Source organism: Dinoponera quadriceps, unplaced genomic scaffold (genome assembly GCF_001313825.1).
Source record: "Dinoponera quadriceps isolate SergipeBrazil2010 unplaced genomic scaffold, ASM131382v1 scaffold3085, whole genome shotgun sequence".
Lineage (NCBI taxonomy): Eukaryota > Metazoa > Arthropoda > Insecta > Hymenoptera > Formicidae > Dinoponera > Dinoponera quadriceps.
Genome location: NW_014557103.1, coordinates 27,252 through 53,841, shown reverse-complemented (window position 1 = coordinate 53,841; position 26,590 = coordinate 27,252). Strand labels below are relative to the sequence as shown.

The 26,590-nt window shown below is 40.7% G+C and overlaps 1 protein-coding gene across 1 annotated transcript in view; it reads left to right on the top strand.

Moving 5' to 3' along the window:
- The window catches only part of LOC106748628 (E3 ubiquitin-protein ligase TRIM9), a 134,127-nt gene extending 107,832 nt beyond the window's left edge, over positions 1-26,295 (top strand). Inside the window, exons 5-8 of the mRNA XM_014627339.1 lie at positions 13,625-13,797; positions 19,744-19,882; positions 21,185-21,415; positions 22,262-26,295. Of these exons, the coding sequence (XP_014482825.1) occupies positions 13,625-13,797; positions 19,744-19,882; positions 21,185-21,415; positions 22,262-22,590 (872 nt within the window). The 3' untranslated portion in view covers positions 22,591-26,295. The remainder of the gene's footprint in view (positions 1-13,624; positions 13,798-19,743; positions 19,883-21,184; positions 21,416-22,261) is intronic.
- The last annotated feature ends 295 nt before the right edge of the window (positions 26,296-26,590 follow it).

The window sequence follows — 26,590 nt, the reverse complement described above, 5'->3', positions numbered from 1 at the left end:
TAGACGTTACAGCGAAAAATATTAGCTAGATTATACTAAAAAATCGTATATTCCCGACTAGGAATTTATAGTATTTTTTTATAGAAGCTGTGCTTAAGGTATTAGTGTATGCTGGTTTTGCCTAAAATCGAATTATATATTTAATCTATTATTAAACTATTAATGTGCTTGAAAAATACGCTTCAGTACTGATGGACTCGTACCGCAGACTTCTGCATCGTGAGTCAATCACTTTAGGTACAATGGCGTGAAGTATGCTGTCCCATTCCCTAAGCGTAGTAATATCGGAAATTTCGAATTAGGCGCATCATTTATGAATATTCGCACATCATAGCTGCTGTTTTGAAGCATCCTTGCCAGTTCACAGATTAATCAGCAGTGAATATTCGTGCATCAGCAGTCATGATGCACGAATATTAAAAAATGATACGCTTAATACGAAATTTCCGATTACCACTATGCCTAAGGATTGCCACAGTATTAACGTATGACAATGTATTACATCACTTCGTCGTTTGACATAAACATGTTTCGTATTGTCTATGTATAATGCAACCAACACAGATAACCAATCATAGCTATTCATGCCAATAATTTCATCTAATGAAGTTGTACCTTGCATTAAATGCACTTCACTTCTGACAGCCAAACTTTTTTAGCAATGACAGCAAAGTTCGAACTAGCTAACATTTTAATGAGTTTTAGCTGCTATTACTAAGTCATCTCTCTAAGTATATTCTAGGATTAAATTTACCGGTGAAGCTTCGCGCTCGTTGTTTTGACAGATTTTTCAGCGGATGTACACTCCGATTAGAATTAGTAAAAGCCAAGCTAATGAAATACAAATCTATTTAGCGAGGTCGAATAAACGGTTGCCATCGGTGGCAGGCGTGAACTTGGCTCTCTCTCTATCGTGACATTTCACTCGTAAGCAATCTTGATGCGAATCGTATGGCAATATCAGAAAGTTTCTTCATTACGCGCAGTTTGTTCGTCAAAGAGCGGCACGTCTCAGTTCGTTAAAATCTGCGATACTTGTCGGCAGTCACATGGAATTTCATTTACTTAAACCTGGGTTTGTAAATAGCGAAGCGAGGAATGCGCCGTGGAAACTTTCAAGTTGCCGAGAATTTCGCATAAAGTTCGCGACGAAATCGCTCAAGCTGTTTCAGGAATTTAACGAATGTAATATATCAGAAAAGTATACGCATATTCTTCGAGAGCGCGCGTACGAAAGTGAAGACTCTTTCGTCTTTTTATTTCTAGTGAAGTATAGATATTTGATTTAATTTGTAACAATATTTTTATATATCCATAATCTTTACAAGAAAACAATAGAAATCCTCTTGTTTCGTTTTAGTTCCTGTTGAAAAGAACCAAATGGGAATCCATATAAGAAATCCATGTGGAATCCTATAATTAAAGATATATTTAGATTAAACTTATTTATACTATTTTTTTTTTTAATTCTTCAATATCCTTACCATTTAAGAGATTCTAACAATTTTTTTCCTGCTAACCCAATATCTATCCCTCCTCATATCCAACCAGAATGATATTTCCTTTTTGCTTATGCCATTCTTCGAAGAATTCTTTAGAATACCCTTAGGGATTACGCCAAAAATCCAAGTTCTATGTAACAAACAACTGTGTGAAAAATATAGATTTCTATATAAATTTTCACATATTATGTATGGATTTCTATATCGATTTTTAATTATAATTAAATTTTAATATTCTATATGGATTCACAAGAGTTTATTTAGATTTTCGTAGAAGTGCACCTGGAAATTTTAAACAGGACTGTGATAATTCAAGTTAAACCACAGGTACGAAAACGGCTCCCGATGTCACGTTTTTAATTCTAGCAACCAATTTACTTTTATGATTTTAATGAAAAACGGGAAGATGATAAAAAAGACTTGTAGAAATATCATAAAAAAATTACGAGATCGTTAACCATTTAGTTTTCCAGAAACTGGTATATAAAGTACATAATTTCTGATAACGGTTGAAGTTTATGACAACCTATAAAGATTTGGCTATAAATTTGGCTGTAAAGATTTGACAATATTATATGCACTATATTTCCCTTTATGCCTCTTGGCTAGGCTTTTCTTTTATAAATAGAGAGAATAATTAAATAATAGAATAATTAATTAATAGAATAGATAAATAATCTTAAATATCTATAATTAATAAAATATAAAAATGTAAAATATAAAAAATACAGAAAAATATGGAAAAATCCGTAGTCACAATCATTTCTCTGGTAACGTACATTTATCTGCACATACATATCTATTGGAGTACATATAATATATTTGCAAACATATGCCTGTATAACACAGACAGTCTTAGCCAAAAGTATTGCACGTCGTATAAAACGTAAAAAAACGATTATTTCTTTACGGGTTTTTAAACATTATGCAAGTTTGATTGATATCCTCTTGTTGCAGTGTTAAAGCTGTATATTATAAAACATGTTTATAGATATTTAGCACAGATTTATCGAGCTTCTTTATGTCCTTATCTTTCTAACAGAATTGTCACGAATAAACAACTTTAATAACATGTGATTATCGAAAACAGCGCGACGAAATTTGAAGCTCAATTATTCTCGAAACTGCTTCGCGCCAAGTTCGTCGCCGACGAGGCAGTGATGAATATTCGAAAATCCGCGAACGCGGTTGCAACAGCTGCAGCTGCAACGTGGGAAATCGAATTAGCTCTTAGCACAGTCACGGCGGCGAACGGCGAGCGAGGCGAAAATGCGAAATTCATTTTCGTATTTTACGAGGCCGTTATACGCGCGCCCGCGCGCCCGTCCGGTGTATTTCGAGCTCGGAACGGGCTTAATCGAACATCAAAATCTGTCGATTCTTTCATCACGTTACTGACGGCGAGGAGCCATAGACGCGGATTGCGACGATGGCGTCACGACTGATTCGGTGCTCTCGAGCAGGTGCTGCGCTTTCTTAAATTCCGTTTTTATTGCGGCGCACGAGCGCCGATAACTCGAGTTTTACGGGGCGAAAAATTGCTGAATTTCCCGGCCCGCCGCTAAATCTTGTTATTATCTACTTCCGCGGTTTTGAAGGCGGCCGCCATGCCGTTAAAAGTTCATCATCGTGGGATTTACGTTCGACCTTAACTTTATGTTCCGATGCGTCCGATCGCGCCGTACGCGCGAACGATTATTGCCCAATAAAATATCACAGACGTATGTATGCGTGCTAATATGCAGCATAATGCAAATTCGGAGCGACTGCATTCCTGCTCGCACGCATAAAGATTGCATTCCTCCTTGCTGTAGAGGACTTCCCGTAATTGACGGAAGCGAGCAGATGATTTTCTTTTTTCTCTCTCGTTCAAATCTAATTTTGAATTGAATCAGTCTAAACGGAGGAAATATCACAGCAAAAATTATATTAAAACTATATTTCTTTTTGAAACCACTCAACAAAATGATGTCACACCACAAGGAAGAAGAGGCGAGATGAGCCTTATTAGCTTGCACGATGGTCTGTGAGAAGGATATGTAAGAGGGACGGTAAGAAAAGGGGATATAAAGACCATGGAACGTCATATTAGATACTACCCCTGTTGAAAAAAACCAGATGGGAATCCGTACAGAAAATCCATATGGAATCTCACGGTTGCCCCTGGGACTTGCGCCAAAAACTCAGGTCCCAGGTAGGAATGCATGCGGATTCCTATATAAATTTTCACAAACCATGTGGATTCCTACATGGATTTTTGTTTTCTTATATAAATTCGCATGAGCTCCACTGGATTTCCGTGGGAAGTCAGCTGGAAATTTTCAACATGAGTAACTTGTAACTATGCGCATAATTATCTACTTGCATTCGTGACATGTTCGTTAACATTTGGTGAACATTTTTAAATTTTTGATGCGATTTTATGTTAATAATTAAAATGTCAATTTTTTAATATTTATTCTTTTAAACACACAACTTTTACTAATTAAAATTATAAAATGAAGTAATTAATTTCATATTATTTGTATTTTAGGAAAAGATAATAACATGCAGTCTAATAATTATTACCCACAATATGATTATTAGCTATTTGTTCTTATTGTATGTAGAGGTGGGCAAAGAAATAATTTCATATGTCACGTAATATTGGAAGAAAATCCAAATACTTTGTGACGAAATGTGATGAAGAAAATAAATACTAAAATTTCGCGTGAAGTAATTATTGAATGGCTCCATTTATACAATATTTTGTATAAAGCTAGACTACCAACATTGTAGTGCCAATTACACAGTAAAAAATAAACTGTTAATTTTAACATTTTTAACAATTTTTGTATGTCCCAGCATATTGACACATAAATGAAATTACTTTGACTTAAGTTATTCGTAGTAAAAACATTTGGTTTTAGTCAATTTGATTATTTTATATGCTAATATTTATAACGTATTTGAAGATTCACTTTAACTTATGTCAATGTTAAGATAATTTTAAAAAATGTTGATCTCCTAAAGTGTTAAAATAACTTAAAATAATGTTTCAATTTTAAATGACACAAAAAATGTCAAATTATTAAGTTGACATAAATTTAACACATGAAAACATCACGAAAATAATAACATATGAGCTGTGTGTTGATTTGATATTGAGACTTTAATCGAAAGTCGGTAACACAAGAAAATTTTAACATTTGGACCAGAAATTTTTATCGTGTAATATATAAATTTTATTGTATTTTACTACAATATTTTCTCCGTGTATGTCGATTGTTAGAGTTGCTTCATTAGGAAGAAATCGTTATACGAAGCGTCTATCCGTGAACTGAATGAGAACTGAAGAGAAGGGAAGAGAGACGTCATGCTGTGGGAAAATCAAGTAAGAAGTATAATCGGGGGACTTTTAAGAGCCAAGAGAAGTTCCATGCGAACGGAACCATTGTCTCTCGCGTCGAAGGCTCGAAGGTATCGAAGCGTGCGAGACTGTTTTGAGATGCCTTCCTCTCTCCCGCGAAGAAGCGTAAAAGATCGCCCTCAGCAAACTTACTCAAGATCATGGCCAACTCTTGCGAGAAGAAGACCATTTTTCGCAACGCCGACACCGTCCATCCTTCGCGAAGTTTATTTTCACCTGTCAACAAGTTTTATCAGCGAGATATATTTCGCGCGCGATACATTTTAACGGGCTATCGACGCGCGCTCCTCGTTCCGCCTCGCTCCCTCTCTCTTTCGTCCCTCTTTCTCTTTCCTCTCTCTCTCTCTCTCTCTCTTTTTCTCTCTCACTATACCACCCTTATCGGTGCACCCTTTTTCCGCATTCTCTTCGCAAAGAGAACAGAACGAACGAGAGAGAGAAAGAGGGTGAAAGAGAGAGGGAGAGAGGTCTGCACGTATCGGATATCGGCGCGGCGCGACGCGGCGCGATGCAGCACGACGCGTCTCGCACCGTTCGATAAATCACTCCGATATGGGCATAAAGTTTCGCCGGCGTGTCGATTCGCGTCGGGCCCTATTGTAAAGCTGTAAAAAAGAGCGGCCGTAACATTTTTTTTTAGCCGCGAGAATGTTGTTTCCGCGCGTCTCCGCGCCGAGCCGCGCCTTCAGCCGGAGATCTTCGAGTTACTCGCGCGCACCTGTCCTGCCCATTAATTTCCGCTTTTACGAGCGCACCCTCGTAAAAATGAGAATGATCGATATTTCATGTGTCCTCTCTTCCTCTATCTCTCATTCCCTCTCTGTCCCGCTCTGCCGGGACTCTTTCGGTCGGTTTTAATTGACGCCGCAGTGACCGATACCGCGCGCGCACCTCGCGCTTCGCCCGGATTCTTGTCGTTATTAGGTCGGATCGTAAAAACTACGGGCGCGGTATTTCGGTATTCCGAGTTGTTACGTTCCGTATCACGCCGAAATTTAATTAACGCGGATACTTGGCGGTTTAATCGTCGTTTTAATGAATTTTTACCGCTCCGTTATAGGACGCATTAAGGTAGCTAACGTGATACTACTGTTAGAAAAGTAATGGTTAATACACGAGGATATTCGACAAATCTGTACTAAGTGTTTATAAATATTATAATATGTAGCTTTGACATTATAGTAAGGGAATATCAATGAAATTTACACGGAAAAGAAAATGTTATTGAATCAATAGATTTTCCAACAGCTCGTATAATTGGAATAAATCTTTTTAATTCAATAACGATATTATTGAAATTAATTCTTTAATTATTGAAACAATACATAACACAATAGTTTTAATGATATTTGCTATTGAATCAAGAAAATTCATATCAATTATGTTGCTGTTAGAAATTTTATTGAGTCAACATTTTTCCGTGTACATAATGTTTAAAAATTTATAAAGAAATAATTATTTCTCGCGAATTTGACGTAATAATACTTTAGCTTGGGATTGTCCGTGTTAGGTATAAGATATACGATATATATACGATAGATACACGATATGTATATCTATTATACATATGTATTGTAAATATATCATATGTACTCCGATAAACGTACACGAATGTACGCTATTAGAGAAATAATCGTGACGCAAGATTTTTCCGTATTTCACTGTATTTTTTCGCATTTGCACATATTCATTATAGATTTTTAGAATTATTTAACCATTCTACTTTTGAAAGATGCCTAATCAAAGAGCACAAAAAGAAATATAGCACATATAATATTTGCCAAATCTTTACAGTTGTTATATACTTCAACCGTTACCGGAAATTGTGTATTTTATATACCAATTTCTGGAAAATTAGATAGTCAACGATCTCGTAATTTTTTAATGATATTTCTACAATCTCTTTTATCGTCTTCTTCTTTTTCACTAAAATCGTAAGAGTAGTATGGTTGCTAAAATTAAGAACGTGATATCGGAAGCCATTTCCGCACTTGTAATACATATAAATAGTGCTAACTTTGACTTTAATTATCTCAGTTTCGGTATAGTTAATCTTTTTTCTAATTTTACATGTATCGACTAATATGCTATTAACATTTGAAAGATTTCCTAAGAAAATTAATTTACCAACGTACCAACTACCTTAAACAAACAATATGTATCACCGAAAGAAACAATCACACGTCGATGGCGAGTGACGTTTAAGTTTCGAGGTTGTCGCAGTCTGCCGCTGATCGCGTCGACGTAAAATCCGACGAAATCCGGGATAATCGATAGTAATGTCGACGGCACGGAGCGACGGAATACGGCGCGATAGAATTCACCGTCCGAACGGCTTCATCGAGGTTCACGTCAGATTACACGAGTTTTTGGCTCGCGATAAGCGGCGAAACAGCGTGAGCTTATTCCCCGGTGCGTCGGCGTTCGCCTATTTGGCATAAACGACTTTTCTCTCGGCGCTTTCGTTCTCCGTCGGCTTTCATCGCATCGCGTGAATTATCCGATCTTACGATTACGCGGGAAATCGCTTCCGAGTCGCCCTATTTTCCCGGGGATTACCGTATTCTTAAGAGAAATTATTGTTATTATTATTATTATTTGTGATGATGAATTTATGATATGATGCAATACTGTATACCTAGTTGGAAATTTCCAAGTGGATTCTCACGGAAATCCGGCGAAACTCGTGTACTGTCATATTTGATCGGATAATTCGATTAAAAAGTAACAAACGGATATATCTGATCAATGTGATGTTCAACCATTCTATCATTTCATGCGATCAAGTCGTGCCTTTATCCGATGAAAATTATATTGGATATACAAAGAGCGACTAATTTTCCGATTAGGTTTCATCGGTGACTGCATCGGTGACTTTATCGGATAAAGGTATTCATCATTTGATCAGACAATAAAAATAACGATCGGATACATCATTCAACCGGTTTATCCGATGGAAATTTTTCTCAGTGTGTGAATCCGTATAGGATAATAAAAATACATATAGGAATCTATATGGTATATAAAAATTCACATACAGGAAACCACATGGTGTGCGAAAATTCACATAGACACTCACGTGAATTGTTACCTAGAATCTGGGTTTTTGGCGTAAATTGGTCGCTGTTTGGAATGGAGAAAATATCAAAAGAATCAGAAAAAGAAAAGGATAAAACAGTAGGGATAAGGAATCACTCTCTTATTTGCAAATTTTATTTTGCGAACGGTGAATCAATGTTACTTGGCGTTATCGAACTATAACTACCGTGGCACGTTCAGATAATGTTCAAAGTATACTTGCGCGGATACGCGACATTCTCTCCTCCGCTCCGTCGCAACCCACTTGCCGTTTACTTAGCAATGAAAATATAGTATAATAAATGTTTCTCAAGACGATCTCTTAATTTGCATTAAGGCTCTGGTGGTTTGGCGCTGAACAGAGTTATGTAACACTCGTGCCATTAGCCTAATTTCATAACGCAAAACCCCACAGGGACCTTAGCGTGCGGTAGAGCGAAACGGCTCTCTCCAAGGATACTCTGAACTCCGTGACGATTCGCTGTCAAGCATGAAGCCGGTTAATTATGCATACACATGTTAAGCCTTCCTTGACGTAGCGAGCGAGCGAAACACGCTACTCCCGCTGTTTTGCCTGTGTTTATGTGTACGTATATGAAATTAGCGGCCAAACTTTGTAATATCTCACTTGAATTCGCCTCCGTCAGCTTTGGGTTATCCGTGATATTTCACGGAAAGTAGCAATTTAAGGTAGTAAATTGGTCTGTAAATTTATTTTCTTAGGAATCTTTCTAAATTTTAAGAGCATGGTAATTGAAACAGAAGCTGAGATAATTGTAGTCAGAATTAGCATTATTTACATGTATCACAGATATGACTTCCCATATCATGTTTTCAACTCTAGTGATTAAACTATTTTTGCCGTTTTAATGAAAAACAAAAAGACGATGAATGAAACTCGTGAAAATATTATAAAAAAGTTACGAGATTATTGACAATTTGGTTTTCCACATCAATGTCTTCTCGGCCCTCTGAGACATTTTGTACCACCGATAAACGTTGCTTCGGTCCAAGATAGCTTCACCATATGCCACAGTCAACATTCGGAATGCGTCCGCGCACTTAATTTTGTTAGATTCTTTGATCCATTTTTTGGAATAGGCAAAAATCGAAGACGAGCCAAAACACGTCCAAGCAAAACAACTGTCAAAGATAAACTGAATATTCAAAATGGCCGAACTTGTCGGCATAAGTGAGGGACATGAGTACCAACATAACGCCACAAAAAAATCGAAAATCGAATATACGTAACCGGCGGAAATTCAAAATTCCCGATACTTTTTGAACAGACCTCGTATATTCATTTTTGCATGTTTAAATTTAAATCGTATATTGAAATAATTTTTGCCCCTTATTTTAAATATCCTGTGTAATATTTGACAGGATTTTTCTTTATAGACACCGCGATGTGCACTAATAATCCCAATGACTTCATATACAATTGTTACATTTACCGATCCCATGGAAACAATTAGTCTCTCATATAGCAGATTACATCTTTTATATAGACAAACACGATTTTTTCTGCATCATATATCGAAAAAACATATCAAGTCTCACGCATCATTGAATTCGCGAGTCAATCCCGGTTGAAATCGGAAAGATGATTAGTTTTGCGCGGAATCGTAGCTTCCGCGGCTTTCACTCTATGAAATTATCGATGAGAGTAGTTTTTCATTTGCGCGAATGCGCGCTATGAATGCAATCGAAATCCTGCTTCTCGAATTTGTAAAATAAATGCGCTTTTATTGCAATTGCGATCGCTACTGACCGATTCACCCCCGTCCATTCATTTTTACCGAGCGCGAGCGCGTAGAGAGCAGAGTCTATCTAATTTCAAATTTATATTAAGCTGGATGTGTGTATCGGATAACAAACAGAAGGAAAAATCGGCCGAAAATTGCAAAAAAAATTGTGAGAGGAGGGGAGCAGCCGTTAATTAAAAAATGACGCGGCCCGAAAGCGGCACTCTGTGTTGAAAAGTTGACTCGTTCGGTTTTTGCGACTTAACCGTATCAAACAGTGCGGCGAAAAGGTCACGGCAACTTTCGGAACATATTCGCTTTTATTTGACCGCGCTTCCTTCGACCGTGTTTGCCAAGCCGGCCTCTCTCGTGTCGTTCGCCTTTTTGGCGAGTGTTTACTTCTCGGCGTGCGTCGTCTGCCGCGGACCAGACCGATCGAATTATGCTGCCGGCGCATCCGGAATCGACGACCGAAACGGACAGGACGGGAAGTCAGGCAACCGTCCTCGAGCGTCCTCGAGATAAGTTTGTGCGAAACCGCATGATTGGACAGGACTCCACGCCCACGAAATGCTTTCGGTTTATTAGCATGCCTCGTACAAGTTAACCGACGACGTGGCGTCACATCGCGACGCGGCGCGTCGTGACGAGCTCCACCGAAAGCCGGATAATTGCATGTAGAAGCATTAATGACTATCGCGTTAACGACTCTCGAAAACGGACTGTCTCTAATGTCCGTCCATGATGTATACTCGGTCCCGTGTTGTGATTGGCATCGTCTCCGACAATTACTTTTTTGCAACCGAAACAGCGAGCGGAAGATAGCCTCGCCATCTCATGAAGGCAGCTGGTCCGTAAATTTATATTCCCAGGAATTTTTTCAAATTTTGACAGCATATTAATGGAAACACGATCTACACATATATAAAATTAAGAAAAGACTAACCGTGCTGAAACTAAGATAATTGAAGTCAAAGCTAGCACTGTTTATTAGGTGTGTAAATTAATTCGGTATTTTCGTTACCAAAAATCAAGATTTATTTATCAATAGAAGGTGTACGATTTTAATTATCGAAATAATCTCCGTTGTTACCAATTTCCCTATACCGTTTACCGGACAGCTGTCGAATTCTATATCGCGATAGAAACTTAGTTTTGAATCAATAATTATCGACAGATTTTCGAATGTCTTCTATTGTTATTTTAAAACGTGTGTCGTAAATATGTGTTATGTGTGCTTTAAATATGTGTCAATTAAATGATGTTGCAACAACTGAAATATGATGAAATCCTGAAGGGGCAAAGTCTAAAGAATTAGCTAGATACAACTTCTCAACCCCTATTAAAAATGAATTATATCACAAATCGTGTTTATAAACATTTAAACACAGATTTGTCGAGTTTCTTCGTGTTATATTAATCATTACCTTTTTAACAGTATTGTTACAGACTAACTTACCTTACTTAACTAACCTTAAATAACGAATTCGTGGAGGATCTTGGACATCACATAATTATAGATATGACTTTTATTAGTAGAAATATTTCAAAATCATTGTTCACACAAAGTTCCATTTACGCTTATAGCTCGAATAGATAAACAAACAGTTATTAACGAGAGAGTAAATATTTATAATTGTTACGCATGTTCTCCTACATTAAATTTACAATGTTTCAATTTGAAGAATCAATTTGCTTCTGACATTTTACTATCGAATTCATGAATTCAGATAGATTTGGCATATCCAAGCGCTCTGCGCCGTCAGTCCAATACATTTCTGCGGGCAGAAATCTGGATAACGGGCGCGCCGTAATTTGTGCGGCTTCAACTTGTACCTGGGACAGTCAGAATCGAATGGGATCGTGCGGTTGCGCGGCGACGAAATAGTCGCCGCGTCCATCGTTAGGAAACTCGCGGCAAATTTCGCCCCGAAGCCTGTTTAAATCGTGAAATTATTGCCGCCGAAAGTCATCGACGAAGCCGGGGCTTCAAAGCAAATCGGATTAGAGCTAAATACCCGGCGAAGCGGGATTTCGAATTCTGTTATATTGAAATTAGTCATCAGTAATTAAATCAGCATGGCGGCAAACTGATAAAACTGTATAATATCAGTTTGCGAATGCGTGTTTTGTTGATCTTTTAGTTCGCAATCTTATCATCGGTTTTTATACGCTGTTTTATACGCGGGAGGTTGAAAATATAAAAGCTTCCAGAGTTCTGTTTGTTTTCCGTTTCGCTCGATAGCAATGTAAACTTAATAATAATTCTAACGTCATGTTATATAATACATACAGAATCGAAACAAAATACCGGGTATCTCTCGCTTCGTCACGTATAAATTGCTACACGTGTGTAAATTTACACGAAATATATTTACGTCGTGTAACTGAGCACNCCCCCCCCCCCCCATTTAAATTTTATCGCGGTCTCTTTTTCGTTTTCTCTTCGGTTTATTATTATTATCATCATCATCATCATTTTTCCTTTAATTCCCAAGTGGAACATAGGGACTTCTCTCTCTTCACATATGCATGTGGTGCGCACCCAGATTGTACATCACATGCATATGGGACCTACAGTTTAACGCCGATTCCGAACGGCAGTTAGAGAGAAGTTTTCTTGGCATGTGATTACTCTTTGGTGGTTTGCCGGACCATCGAAGAGGAGCTACGAGCGTATGAAAAATTTTTTTCTGGTTTTGCCGGGGATCGAACCCGGGGCCTCTACTAGCATAGTAGACTGGTGCGCTGTCTACCATGCCACGCTCGCGCTCTTCGGTTTATTATATGTCTTAATTTATTTGCGCGGCAAAGTTTCATTTGACTTGCGAGCAAACTTTGCCTATTCGAATTCTGCAAAGTTAAATACCTTCGCCCTCAATCCTTTCGCTAAGAAAATGTAAAATGTTTAACTACTTACCTAGAAAAGTTCCTAAGTGTGTACACAAAGTTTTACGAGAGCGAAGCGTTTCGTAGTTGAAAGCTTTCGGCACATTGTACGAACATAATAATTGATCTATAGTATTCTTGTAACTTTGTTCTTGTAAGTAAAGCCTACATCTATTTTTCCGTTACGAGAGCACCGTTCTCTTAAGTCGAATCAATAAAAATGTCTAAATCAGTAAAACTGTATTCTACCGATAATCAATAAATATTCACTAAATTTTAATGGAAACACTTCCACTTAGCTCTTTTGTCTTACACTTCATGGATTTCGGCCAATAAAAGGTTCACTGTAAATCACTTCTGGCACATTTTTGGTCAGAAATGAAAGAGTGCCGAGTTTTGAATGATCAAAGATTAGCTAATAATCTACTAATCTGTTTCCCGGTTAATTTCTGGCTAGTTTTTAATCAATTTCATTTAAACATGATTTTCTTCAGATACTGATACTCTGTTGAAAATTTTTAGATGGATTTCCACGGAAATCCAACAGAACTCACATGAAACATATTAAAATGTTAACATGTAATGTAGGATATTAAAAATCCATATAGGAATCCACATGGTATGTGAAAATTCATGTAAAGATCCACATGGATTATTACCGAGTTTTTGATGCAGGCCAAACATAGGATTCCATATGGATTTCCTATATTTTCACTTGGTTTCTTTCAACAGGGCAATTACTGTCTTGTAACATTAAACCAGTAAAAACTGACTAGTTCCTGACAAGTAATCAGTTTTTCCCGGAAACATTTTTACTCAGGTAACGACCAAGTTCCTGGAGTTATCGCAAGCGTTACGATCCCTCTCGTCGGAATTGACTCCAACGTTACACGGAAGCGAAACAACATTATTAAATTCGGCGTGTTACTTTGCTCCCACGTCGAGTTGACAATCGTACACGAATACGGGACGATATTAAACGGCGTTTCGCACATTTTTAGCACCCGGAGCGCCCCTGCTGATCCCCGAGGAGTGCAGTGCCGAGAATAACAGCGTCACCGTCGCCTGGCAGCCGCCACCTGGACACGGAATGATGGGCTGCGCCGGGCAGAGGGGTCCCGCCATCGAGGGATATCTCTTGGAGCTGGATGACGGCTGCGGCGGGGAGTTCAGGGTGAGTAAACACAGCGCGTATATCCTGAAGAAATTGTACCGTCGCGTGTCTTCCTGTGTGTGCGTCGTCGGGGCTATTCGTCCGGATCGAGATTTTCTCGGGATCGCCTGCGAATTCTTCGATGACACTTCACTCGTCGAACCTTTCATCCTCGTTCCCGTTCTTCCCTCACCGACGTCCGACTCCGACTGTTTCTTCTCCGGACACACTCCAAGACGGTGATACGGCTTTGTCCGACAATGGGACGCTCGACGTTCCGTCGCGGAATTGTTCTCGATCGGCTCGGACCACACACGATACTCTCTCTTTCTCTCTCTCTCTGTGGGCTGGCTAGCCGGCTGACGGTGATGAAATGATGTTTGGTGTTTTCGACTGCCCGATGAAAATCTGAAGAGCAATGCGTTTCCGTCTCTTTTTTGTCGAGGCGCCAAGTCGTCGAGTAGTTTTCGAATATTTCATCTTCGTCGGGAGACCGCTTCGACCGAGAGAGAAATAAAAGAGCGATTTAATTTTTATTTACTTACCAGAATCGCGACACATATTGAATTTAGCATAGACGAGCTATTAGAGAGCAGTAGCGAAACTAATTTTGTCGAATGCGATGGCGCGGGACTATCCGGCAGTTTCGCCCTCGAAAAGTTAAGACGAGTTTTTCTCGCGCTCTCGGCCGAAAGAAAGTTAGTCGTGGCGCAAAAATAGTCAAAAAAGACGAATCGCATGAACGTGGCAGGAAACTCTAAAAGATTGGATGTACATGTTGAACTAAACGTGACGGTGGTAACCCGGGGGAAAGAAGATGCAAGTTCTTTCGCGAAATGCACTCGTTAAAATTCTACAATAGCTCTCTCGCACTCGACTGTCTTTTTTTTCTTTTTTTTTACGACGCATATTTGAATACAAACTTGTTAAATTATTGGATTCCTGCGGAGAATAAAGTATTGCGCTCCGCATAAATGAGTAATGCGAGTTTCGAAATCACTTGCAAACAAAATTTTCTTACGACTTTTGTTTCCGTTACACAGAAAGAAAAGTGCTCGAATAATATTTATTTGATCCAGATAAAATGGTTATTTCAATGCTTCTTGACAAATATTCATTAAAAGTAGAAATATAATTAACTATGTAAATTATAATCTTTCCTTCGTATAAAAATAAGTAGACATTTACTTATATTTGTCAAAAGGAGGAGGATGGGCCGCAAGTATTAATTTATAATGTTGAAAATATTAGTTTATTTTTCAGAAAATATTTATTGAACAGAATACATTTAAAAAAAGAGCCGAAAAGCAAGTAATTATGTTTATTTAATTCTAGAATTTTTTTATGCGCATTATTATAAAATATTTCCCATTAGTACTTCATACAACATTATAGGATGTGTGTTCGCATAATTTTATCATTGCATTTTCGAACTTTATCGTTACAGCCCTTCCCACACGCGCTAACACCAGATGTACCTTGTATAGGCAGATCCCCGGATACGACCGTTTAATAAAACTACGGAGGTGAAATGCATAAAGCCGCCTTTCAATTTACCAAAGGATAATACCGGCTATCGTGTGACATTGAAGCGCGGGCGTCAGGATCGGGGAAAAAAAGAGGGAAAAAGTACGGCGACACGATCATAAAGTCCCTGCGATGGAAATTTGTTGCGCGCGCCGCGAAATGAATATTGATGCCGATCGGCCATAAAGTTTACGCTCTCCATAGAGATTTTCGTTACGCCGCTCGCGTCCCGTTGTATCGGGACGAATTGCTCGCGCGAACAGCCAGGGAGAAGGGCGGTCGCGTACATATATCCATTCGGGGGTGCGTTTCTGGCTCGACGAGGTCGTACGTCGCATTTATTCTCCGGCTGGACTTGGCCGGCCGACCTCGGAACGTCGTCTTTCGCCTTTTATTGATCGTAAACGTAGGCGGTAGCGAACAGCAGCCTGAAAACGCGGCGGCGATTACGGCTAATAACTCAGCCTAAGTAGCGAGCGAGACCGCGGCATAAAAGTCGGGATTAAAGGGCAGTCTCTCCCGCGGAGCGAATTCACGGCGCAAGTTTGAGAAATTTGGGAATTAGCGCGCCGAATAAAAAGGGAATTTCAAGCGCGCTAAATTAAGCCTCGGAACAGCTCTATGGCGGCGTGTCTGAGAGGGAGTGGGCGATAATATCTGTAATTATCCTCATGATAAGGAAATTATGTATACGGGATTTGTTTTCGCGCACTCTTGAGGCTCCGAAACTTCTTCGGGATGTCCGGGGGGAAGCTCTACGATCTATGTAGCGGAAGCTGACTCGTGAGAATTCAGATTTTTGCCGCACGGTAAATAAAGATTCGCTATTGAGGGCGTTAATTGAAACCCGTAACTCCAAGATTCCGGGCTTACATTCGTGAAAAACGAGCGATCCTCCCGGGAGGCGGCAATTATTAATTGCCCGTCGCGATATCGTCCCGTTCATTACAAGTTTTTCTCAAATGACGGTAGTTCGAACCGTCGTTTGCCACATAATCCACGATATTAATGTGGGGCAATCTGCTGGCGCGCGGCGGTCGAGTTTCATAAGGCTTTGTCTACCATCGTCGTGAGAGGGAATAAAATTGCACGAGAAGAAGGCCACTTGATATTGCAAAACTCGATCCTTTTCTCCCGACCATCATTTTAGCATTGTCTATTTCCACCATCACGAATATTCGAATGTTGTAAGATCAATTTGAAGAAGGACGCGTATTCAAATAAAAAAAGTATGTAAAATTAAAATTTACTTTACAAAGATAAATAACAAATACGCTAAGTATATAAAAATTTGCAAATATGTTTTCAAGCAGTATTTAACGAAAACAGAGAAAAATTCGATTAATGTCCGCTCCAAATAATTCGTTGTTTCTTTCTTTAAGTAAAAGATAACTCTTCCGCGAAAATATTATATTTTTCATACAAAATATTGTATTTTAATAATTACTTAACTTTTGCAGTTAGAAATATTATATGTGCTACTAGCTTTATTAATAGTTATGCCTGTGAGAAGCAAGCAGTGATATCGTTGACGCGGTAATTTTAAATTTGAGAGAGTCTCTCTATAAGGGTCACGGAAGTATTGTTAAAATCTTGGATATTTAAACTGTGTGATTGTTGCTTAGTAAAAATCATTTCAGAAATACCCTTTTTAATGTAGGATTGTTTTCGGTCGAAAATGTTAATATTGGTCCAGTCACAAACTCATGATTCTGAAAAAATCTATGCTTCAAATCACTGACAAATTATTAGGGGATTACATTTAATTTGATTACGGTGTTTCTTAATTCGAGTACCTACTCGTCTACCTGTTTGGCCAACGTCAAGAGTTACAATTTTTACAGTTAATATTGTAAACAACTCTGATATAGTCAGTGCTTGTGTATTCTTATCAGAGTATTCTATTCAGTTTGTTTAATATATTAAGCGAACTTTAAAAAATATATTAATTAAATGTAGAGATATCTAATTTTTCTGTTTAACAAAAACGGCGAATAACAAATTTCACGAGCGCATTAATAACCTTTGGTTGCGCTGAATTATAGAAATCTGTACGTTTTATTATTAACACATCCTCGCACGGGATTACACGATTATACAAATGTGCGTGCGTATGCGTATTTTATTATTAAAGCACTTCGGGCGAGATTACTCATCCCTCGCGCCTTTCAAGTTCACCCTCGTCGAATCGGTCTGCGCGCGAGGTATAGTGCTAAATCCGCGGGAGAATCGACGAGAATAGCACGTAATACATCGCTGTGTATGAATTCGCGCTGAACGTGCCCCACGCTCCGGGCTTGTAAATCGCGCATCTAAATTTTCATGCTTTGTTAATAATGCACCCGGCGGCGTTGCGATACGGCGCTCGTTAACGAACGGAGCGATACCGCGAATATAAATCGTCCTCGTTGTCGGCGCTCTCTTCGCCTTTCCTAGGGCCCTTTGCACCGCCCGTCGCCAGTTCTCTTGGCGGCCATCGGGATCGCACGGCCCATCCTCCTTCTTTTAATATTTAAATCGAGCTCGTTCTCGCGGCACGACGCCTCGGGTTTCCCGGTCTCTGGTTTCCGCTTCCTCGTCGTTCACCGCCGCCGCCGACGTTCCTGCGAGATTGTTCCGCGAGCTTGCGGCAGACATCGTCGCGAGGTTCCCGTCCCTTGACGTATGACGCGACCGGAATCGAGCTTGTTGTTAGATTCGCGCTAGTTCGCTGTCAAGAGTTAATTTTAACGCCGGCACGCTTATTTTTTGCTACTCACTTTGGCACATAGGGTCTGTGCATACAGAAAACATACAAATAAATGTCACTCGTTTAATAAAAAAATCGAGTTGTTTATTTATATTAATTGAATCTTACTTCTCTCCTCGATAAAGTTTTATAATATTCTTGAAATGAGAGACTTCTTTTGAGTATGTGATAATAAGTTCTAAAATTTATGACGAGCATATTTTAAAATTATATGTCAGGAAATATTTTTTGTTGAAAATAACCATCACTTAAAATGAAAAAAGTAAACTCAGTAATCGCTTTTCTTAGCAATAATATGTTTCTATGTGTACGGCCCAGAAACTGTTCTGATATATACTCTTACTTAAATATTTATGAATGTGTTTATTTACACAGTTATTATGATTATATATTGAATTATGATGAATAGATATTATGATTTTGAATGTACGAAACATAAATTAGAAAAATCGCAACCATTATTTTTTAAATAATAGATGCTTTAAGATACAAGAGGGAAAAATGTATTGTTTTTACACAAAAAGAAATAAAAAATTGAGCACACTTTAAGTGAAGAATTTTATGTTTTTATGTGCAATAAAATTTAAGATTTAACAACTATAAAATCCTAACTATTTGCTATTATATTATATAAAACAATTTATCTATTAGAGGTAAACTGAAACTAAATGTAAAATATATCGATGTTTATATTGTCTTCAATTCTGAACCGCGCATTTTTCGTTGAATTTTATGTTTTCATTCAAGTTTCGATAAATTGTACCGTCACAATCTCGCATTTAATTTTTATTTGTAACTGCAGTTTTCGTTATCGAGACATACGTACAAAGGATGACATGACATTGTGTATCGAGAATATTATTGAATGTAAAGGAAAATATGTCCATCAAAGAGAAGAGTTTATTAAAACAAATTCTTTCTCTGCTTTCGGAGGTTCGCGAGACTTTTATTTCGACGTAAACCTGATAACGTGCCTGGCTTGTTTATCCGTCGACCGGCCAATCGATGTTAGCTTGACGTTTCCTTTAGGAAAGTCGACACGACGGGGAAACTCCGCCAGTTATCCGCCATTCTCGTTTATCCAGCCCCGAGACGAGCGACGACAAGATTCACCAGAATCGCTCGCCGCAGTGGACTCGAGTTTTCCTCGAGCCGAACTAAACATTTCAATCTAAACTTGGTAGAGAACACACCATGGTGATAGTTTGTTTTTCCATCATTGTAAAAATTGTTCCTCAGTGAAAAAATATATATATATATATATGCTACAAATAAATATGTTATTAATTTGTAATAAATAAATATTAATTATTTTTTAGATATTTTTTCTCTTAATGTATTAAAGGTTCATGAAATAGAAATAATAAGTGTCTTCTGTAGATGATTTAAATAAACGCAAACTATCCTTAAGAGCGTCAAAGTAGCATCAAAATTTCGACTTGATCGTCGATGAGTCGTAAAGATTTCATTCCAGTCGTCGATATAGGAGCAGTCTTTACATTTAGTTTAAAATGCTGAAAGGTTTTCTGCGTTTCGAAGAGGATGAAATTCTCGAGACTTTCAAAACAAAACGATATAACGAATCGTACGCGCAATACGCTTGCTTTACCGCGTGCTCACATAGCAGAGTTGTGCGGCTATGGTTTCAAGGCGTGTATTCACGAATGCCCCGTTTGAAATCTAATTTGCAGGAGGTGTATTGCGGCCGCGAGACCATCTGTACGGTGGACGGGCTGCACTTCAACTCGCTCTACAACGCCAGGGTGCGGGCGTTCAACAGCGCAGGCGAAGGCGAGTACTCGGAACTGATCGGCCTTCAGACTGCGGAGGGTGAGATTCCACCTTTCTTTTTTACAGCCTTCTGGGGGAGAAAAGGCGCGAAGGCCTCGACTGGAAAATCGGCGTCGGTGTTGCGTGGAAGACGAACGATCGTGACCGACGTCGATTTTCCAGCTGCGCGTGTTTTTTTCCGCGATGCGATCGCGTGATCGATGAGATGGACGTTGGACGGACGGGAAATTGCGATAGTGTTTTCCACATGATGACGTCCGCGGAATAATGCGGGCGACAATTACGAATGATTTCGAGAGAAGAGACACTTATTCAGCTTCGGAAAACCGACGGCACGGAAATACAATTATCGACTCGATTACTACCTCTTGTTCAACTTTGCCGCTGCTATTTTTATCATGAAATTTTGAATTATTCAAATTGGAGAATTGGATCTCTACGTCATTGTCATTTAGCTTTCGAACGGCGAACCAAATGACATCACTGAATATCGGTGAATTCATTGCGATTCATATCAAAATTTTTAATAAGCACATTCTGGAATTAGTTTTCATACCAAATTATAATTATATTAAAGGAAAAGCATCGAAACTGACATATTATTTTATTTCTTGGCTCTAAAGCTTTGTTGAAAGTATAAAATTAAAGTTTATGTGCAAACGAGAAACTTTTCTCTATCAAAATATATGATAAAATGAAATTATGAAAATTATTACATATTTATTTACAAATAACTATTTTTAAAATATTTTTGATGCTCTTCCTCTACTTTTCGTTACATGTTTGCAAATATGATGCTAACATACAATATCTAGCAGAAAAAAAGACATATTTTCTTTTATGCATACTAAATGCGAGTGATCCGATATTCGCAGTGCGGAACTAAATCGACAATTGTAGCGCGATGAAACCTTCCTTGTATCAGAGCCTTAAATCATTTAATACGACGGAAAACACAAAGAGGGGGAAATCCTATCGTTCTTTCCTTATTAAAATCTCACAATCACGTCACGTCGACTTCCGTATTGAATACTTCAATTGTTTAACGACACAGAAAATCACACATCCTCTCCCCGTCCTTCTTCCCGTATTAAGATTCCACAATCCCGTCACATCGTTATATTAACATCGAGCGAGCGACGTCGAATTCCCAATAATCCCACCCTCGATACAGCCTGCGTTCTCTCTCCCCCACCCCTCTCTCACTCTCTCTCTATCTCACTGTTTCTCTCGTTCGGTCGTTCGCGCTCAAACGTGTAGTTCGTTAAGCACGCTTGCGAATCGAGTCCGCGGAATATTAATCGAAGCTACAGCGAGGCGGACCTTCTCTCTGGTCGACAGTGGCGTGGTTCTCGTGGGCGACTGGCGCGGCCGGCATACCGCAGGAGGTGTCCATATCCGAGGACGCGATGAGCGCGTCCTGCGAGGGCTACGAGCACCGCGTGGTCCTCTCAAGCGTCGGCTTCTCGCGGGGTGTGCACTATTGGGAGCTGACCATCGATCGATACCACAGTGACACTGATCCGGCCTTCGGTATTGCTCGGGCCGACGTGTCGCGTGATCAGATGCTGGGTAAGTCCTTCTCCTCCTCTTCCTCGTGCCTCCGCCTCTATACCGAAGCGGAAAATGTCGTGTGGTTTAACCGGCGCCGATGAAATATTCATGCGCCACCCGGTACACCCCGGAGATCCCCGGTTTGTCGAAATTCGGAGGCGAGAGATGTACGTAACGTTTCCCTCGTCTACCCTTCCCCCCCCCCTTTCTCTCTCTCTCTCTCCGACTATCTGTATCTCTCATTCTCTTCGTGTCGCTCCGTGGAGGATGAAGGAGACAACGACGAAGAGATTCGAGATCGAAAAGTGCTCGACCGCGGTTGCGCAACGAACCGAAAGAGAGGGTTACTTTAATCCACGGGCATCCGCGTAACCGGGTCAACGCTCTTAGTGCTGATGAAATCCGAGAACTGCTTAACCTAATGGATTTGACGAGAATATATTGTGCGGCAACTAACGTGTTACATCTCTTGCAATTTTTCTGTAAACACACGCCTTTTTCCTGACACCCTTCGCTAACAAACCGCAATGCTAAGTTAACGATCATCGGCCGCATCCTCTCAAAATCGTCTTGAATCAAGAAGAAAGCATAGCGATCTAAATCGCATGTCGGGGATCTCAGTCGGGGTTAACCAAAAAGTAAATCTCGAAGTATCCTCTCCAATCATCGCATGAAGAATTCTATATCGTAATCATATCATATAGCAATATTTACTATATATACCATATGGTTTCCTTGTCAACAACGCCACTGTAGTTCTAAATGTCATACATTTTTCTCTGAGTGTGTCGTTTGCACAACAAACGCATAATCCGAGAGAGCCGCGGGCCTCGAAGTACGATGTTGCGAATCGTCTGTTCGCAGGCAAAGACGACAAGGGTTGGAGCATGTACATAGACCGGCAACGTTCGTGGTTCATGCACGGTGGCGGTCACGCGCAGAGGACAGACGGCGGCGTTCAGCAAGGCTCGACCGTTGGCGTGCTGCTCGACCTCGAGACCACACACACGCTACGCTTCTTCGTCAACGATCAGCCGCAGGGCGGTATCGCCTTTCGCGACCTCTACGGCGTCTTTTACCCGGCGGTCAGCCTGAACCGCGGAGTTACGGTGACCCTTCACACCGCCTTGGACGTGCCGCGTCACCTACTGGCGCTTCACGAGGAGTACATCAGTGACATCGTTCAGAGCTAGGGGTACCTCAACGTCCTCAAGAAAGGTCTCTCGCAGGAGATCGGCTCGCCCTTAGGCTCGGTGTATGTCGACCGATGTAGGGATTTTGAGCCGGCGGGCCAGTTATTGGAAAAGATTGTCGAGGAGAGTCCGGTCGACGTCAACTGATCGATAGAGTACGGCCGATTGTACGATCGATTGTAGTCTCGGCATTTCTTCCACGACATCTCTTGGTCGCGTCATTGAAGTCTCCCGGAGTCACACTGAAGTGTCCGACGAGCCGAGTAGGTTTCGACCCTGTCGCGATATTGCGAAGCAAGGGAGCGGCGGTCTCCTCGGGGATAACGATGCGTTGTGTGTGTACGTTTGATTGTTCTTGAAGTGTGTACTCACATGTGTGTCAGGAGGGGAATATTCCCCGCGAGTATCCGACGATATTTCGCAGAGTCCGAGGATCTATCTTCCATAGAGGCGGGCAAACGTCCCGCTCGTAAACTCTCGCTCGGCGAGAGCTCTCGGCGTAACCGAGAGCTAAATGAGAGAACTGGTCTAACTTTTTATTCACGGCTCGAGAATCTGTCCCCTCGTCCCCGAGGATGTTAATCTGGACGAGATATTTGTCTCGCGCTGTACGCACTCGCCTGAATATAAACGGATTCCACGAGAGGAATAACGATTCAACAGGTCCAGAGAAACTTCGGGCGAGGTTTCCGAGGGAGGCGTAAACCGTTGACCTTTTTGAATCCCGCTTGTTCGAGAAGCTGAAACTTAGAATCGGGACTGCGGTGGAAATTGGGATCATCCTCCTGATTTCACCCGCGCGATCGGGATTCGTGCCGGGAAACGGAGCGTCGACAATATCGATCGAGGCCGTGAATAACAGAAAGGTGGAGAAACACAGGACACGTTGTGAGGTCACTTCTTGTAGGAAGAAGGCATGAAAGAAGGAAAGAAAGAAAGACTACTTTATTCCGGAGAATCGATGAGACTGAAATATATCATTCACGCACACATATGTCGCGCGATCCGTAATATACCTTCCGTTAGGATATCGTGAAAGAGCCAACGTAAAAAGATATTCCTCCGACACGCTGAAAATCTGTCCACTTTTTTTACTCACGCCGTACCCCGCGAGGGGAGCAGAGCAAAGAAAATATTTTTTCTTAACGCTTCTAAAGTACGTTTCTTCAACTCGAATGATTATCTCGACGAAAGACCCAAAACACCTCGGAGAGTCGCGTCCCTGACGTCGGTTTAACTGATTTCGACTCCTTCTACTACGCTACACAGCCAACGTCGTTCAATCTAAAAGTGCGTATATACTTAGCGAACGAACATCGAAGACGAATTATTCGAATCATCGACGTATTGTTTTGAACGGAGCATGCGGCAAGATTTTTTTATCTTTCGAGTCGACGGACCTGGAAAGAGAGAAGTAAATGTTTAGACATGGATCTCTCTTTTTATTATCTTTTCATTGGTTGAATTTTGTCTGACAAGAAGGGATACAGTATTATATTCTTACAAATTGGGAATATCCTTAACATATTTTGCAATCTATAAGTGTGTGTAACGCTTGTAACGTATGTAAACGTCGAATAAAACTGAAATTATTACATACATAAAAGTAATGACTAAATATAATTTCTACTTATGCAATGTTTATTATACAAAAGAAGTATGGAAAATTTTGAAGTACCTCATGCCTCGGTCTACATGAGTTGTCACTACCTACACATCTTTTTGTCTCTCTCTACGTCTGCTAATACGATTTCGATTCTATGCTCCGCCCAGTGCTACATGTCGACCTTTGCAATTGACGTGTAGAGTTTATACTCTCGGCCATTCAAGAAGAAGATTACATGTCAATGCTTCAGATTAGAACGTGTATATGTATTAACGAATTTTAATAGAGCGTCCCTCAAGTGAGACGCTCTATTAAAATTCGTTAAGACGTATACTTTCCGGACCGTAACAACGAACGTTCACATTCGCTATCCACTCGTTGTACGTTCGCTCAGCGTACACCTACACCTTAAGAAGAGGTATATTTGTTGATTAGATACTCGACCGATGACGGTGCGACCAGCGCCCTCGGAAGCGTCCATTAGCAAATAGCCAAGTATCGTCGTCGACGAACTTTGTGGAGAACTGTGCCGCAGGAGAGGCGATCAATCGGTCGCTCCGGTGAGATCGCATCGAGTACCGAAGAGTCGCCCTGAATAAGCGCACCTCTTACGGAATTCATCGGTTGATAGGTGGGAGGAGCGCGTGAGAGCGAGAGGTATCGCCCGTCGGCAACCTCTTCCGATATTCTCTGGTTAGGGAACGGCGGTTCTTAGGGCTTCTTACTCTGGGGAGTAGAGTCGAGACGGTAAGCGAAGAGAGCACCTCGAGGGCCGACACAGAGGGCATCGAGAAGAACCTCGAGTAGCTTCTTCCGTAGCATGCGTCAGGTAGCCGGTAAAGAAACTCGACTCGTTGCTCCCACCGTGCGGTGTCTGTCGTGTTTTACCTGTTTTTTTTTTTTTTCGTCGATCGCGTAATTAACTCTTTCAGCACCTGCCGCCCTGTGTACGCGGCTCCGCTCGCGACGATTTATCAGAGGGAGTATCGTTAGCTTCGCTGGCTGTTGGTGTACACTCAGCCATTGCTGAGGACAGCTTGTACATTTATGATATTAATGGCTGCGTTGGCATGACGTACAGTTGCGAGTTTCGGGAAGTCTTTATGTGTTTTGCAAAATGATGAGTCGGTTTCACGAGGGAAAAATGTTATGTACTCTCTAAAGAAACATGTTTTTTCGTTTACTTTTTTTTATTATAACGGACATGCGGAATTTATCTGCCTGAGTAACATAACGTGTATTTCTCTCTCTCTCTCTCTCTCATATTCTCTTTCACCGAGTTAACACGATCGCAGTGTGATTCGAGGCTCCCGTGTACTTCCGTGTTCATGCCGGTGCTGAAACAGTTAATGACCGGACGAGGTCGCGAGCATTGAGTTTCCGATCGGACGCTGACGAGGCGCGATCGACGACGACGATGACAACGAGGTGGCGGAGGATCGGCCACGAAGGCCGATAATTATCCTACAGCCGACAAAGAATCGGAATTCTGTTCGGGACAGAGCTGACCGAACGGTTCTTCGTCCGGCGGTCTCGCGCGATCGACAGGTCGCTCGATCGTCCACCCATTATCCATATCGACACTCGTATAAGTGTAATCGCGTAGGCGTTAAGCTCCATTAAAGCGTATAGACAGTAAAGCGTATAAAACAATGAATGCTGCCGCGACTTTAGTGTACAATAACGAATCGAGTATACGTTTTCTAGTCTTCGATAGAAATCCCGATCGGACCCTTCTCCGTCCCATCCTCATCTCACCTCTTTGTTTACTGTCCTTCCTCGCGTTCCTTTCACTTTTCGTCTCGCCCGATTTCCTACTATTTCTTTTTTTTACGACTTTGTATCTCTCGACAGTCAGGAGAACAACAGGACACACTAGGTCCTGGTCGCGCTCGTAGACATGAGTCCTCCGTTATATTCCGATGTAACGATAAGCCGGATGCGATGGACATCGCTGTTGTCTGCAGCGAGCGCACGCCTTCCGGCGCCCGTGTATATACTTTGTACATATATGTATGACTATCGATTGTAACGCCGATAAATTTGCCGATTGTATCATTTACGACTGTATCGGATCAATAAAACGCAACGAAAACGCCTGTGCGATCTGCCGTATTCGTGACCCTTCGATTCTCCTCCAATCCCGCCCTCTTCGCTCTCTTCGCCCTGTCCAGTGGTGGATTGAGATACTCGGAGCTCCCCCATGTAAGGTATTACAGAGGATATTAAAGCGGGGAAATTTCACGAGGAGCGTTAAATATTACTGCCTTGTTAACGTCACGCATTAATGACATCGAGAATATTTTATATTTTAGGCTATCCGGTATGGCGAAATAACGAGAGGAGGAGTGCATTTTTCGTGCGGGAATGTCACAGGGACGAAAAATGCCAGTT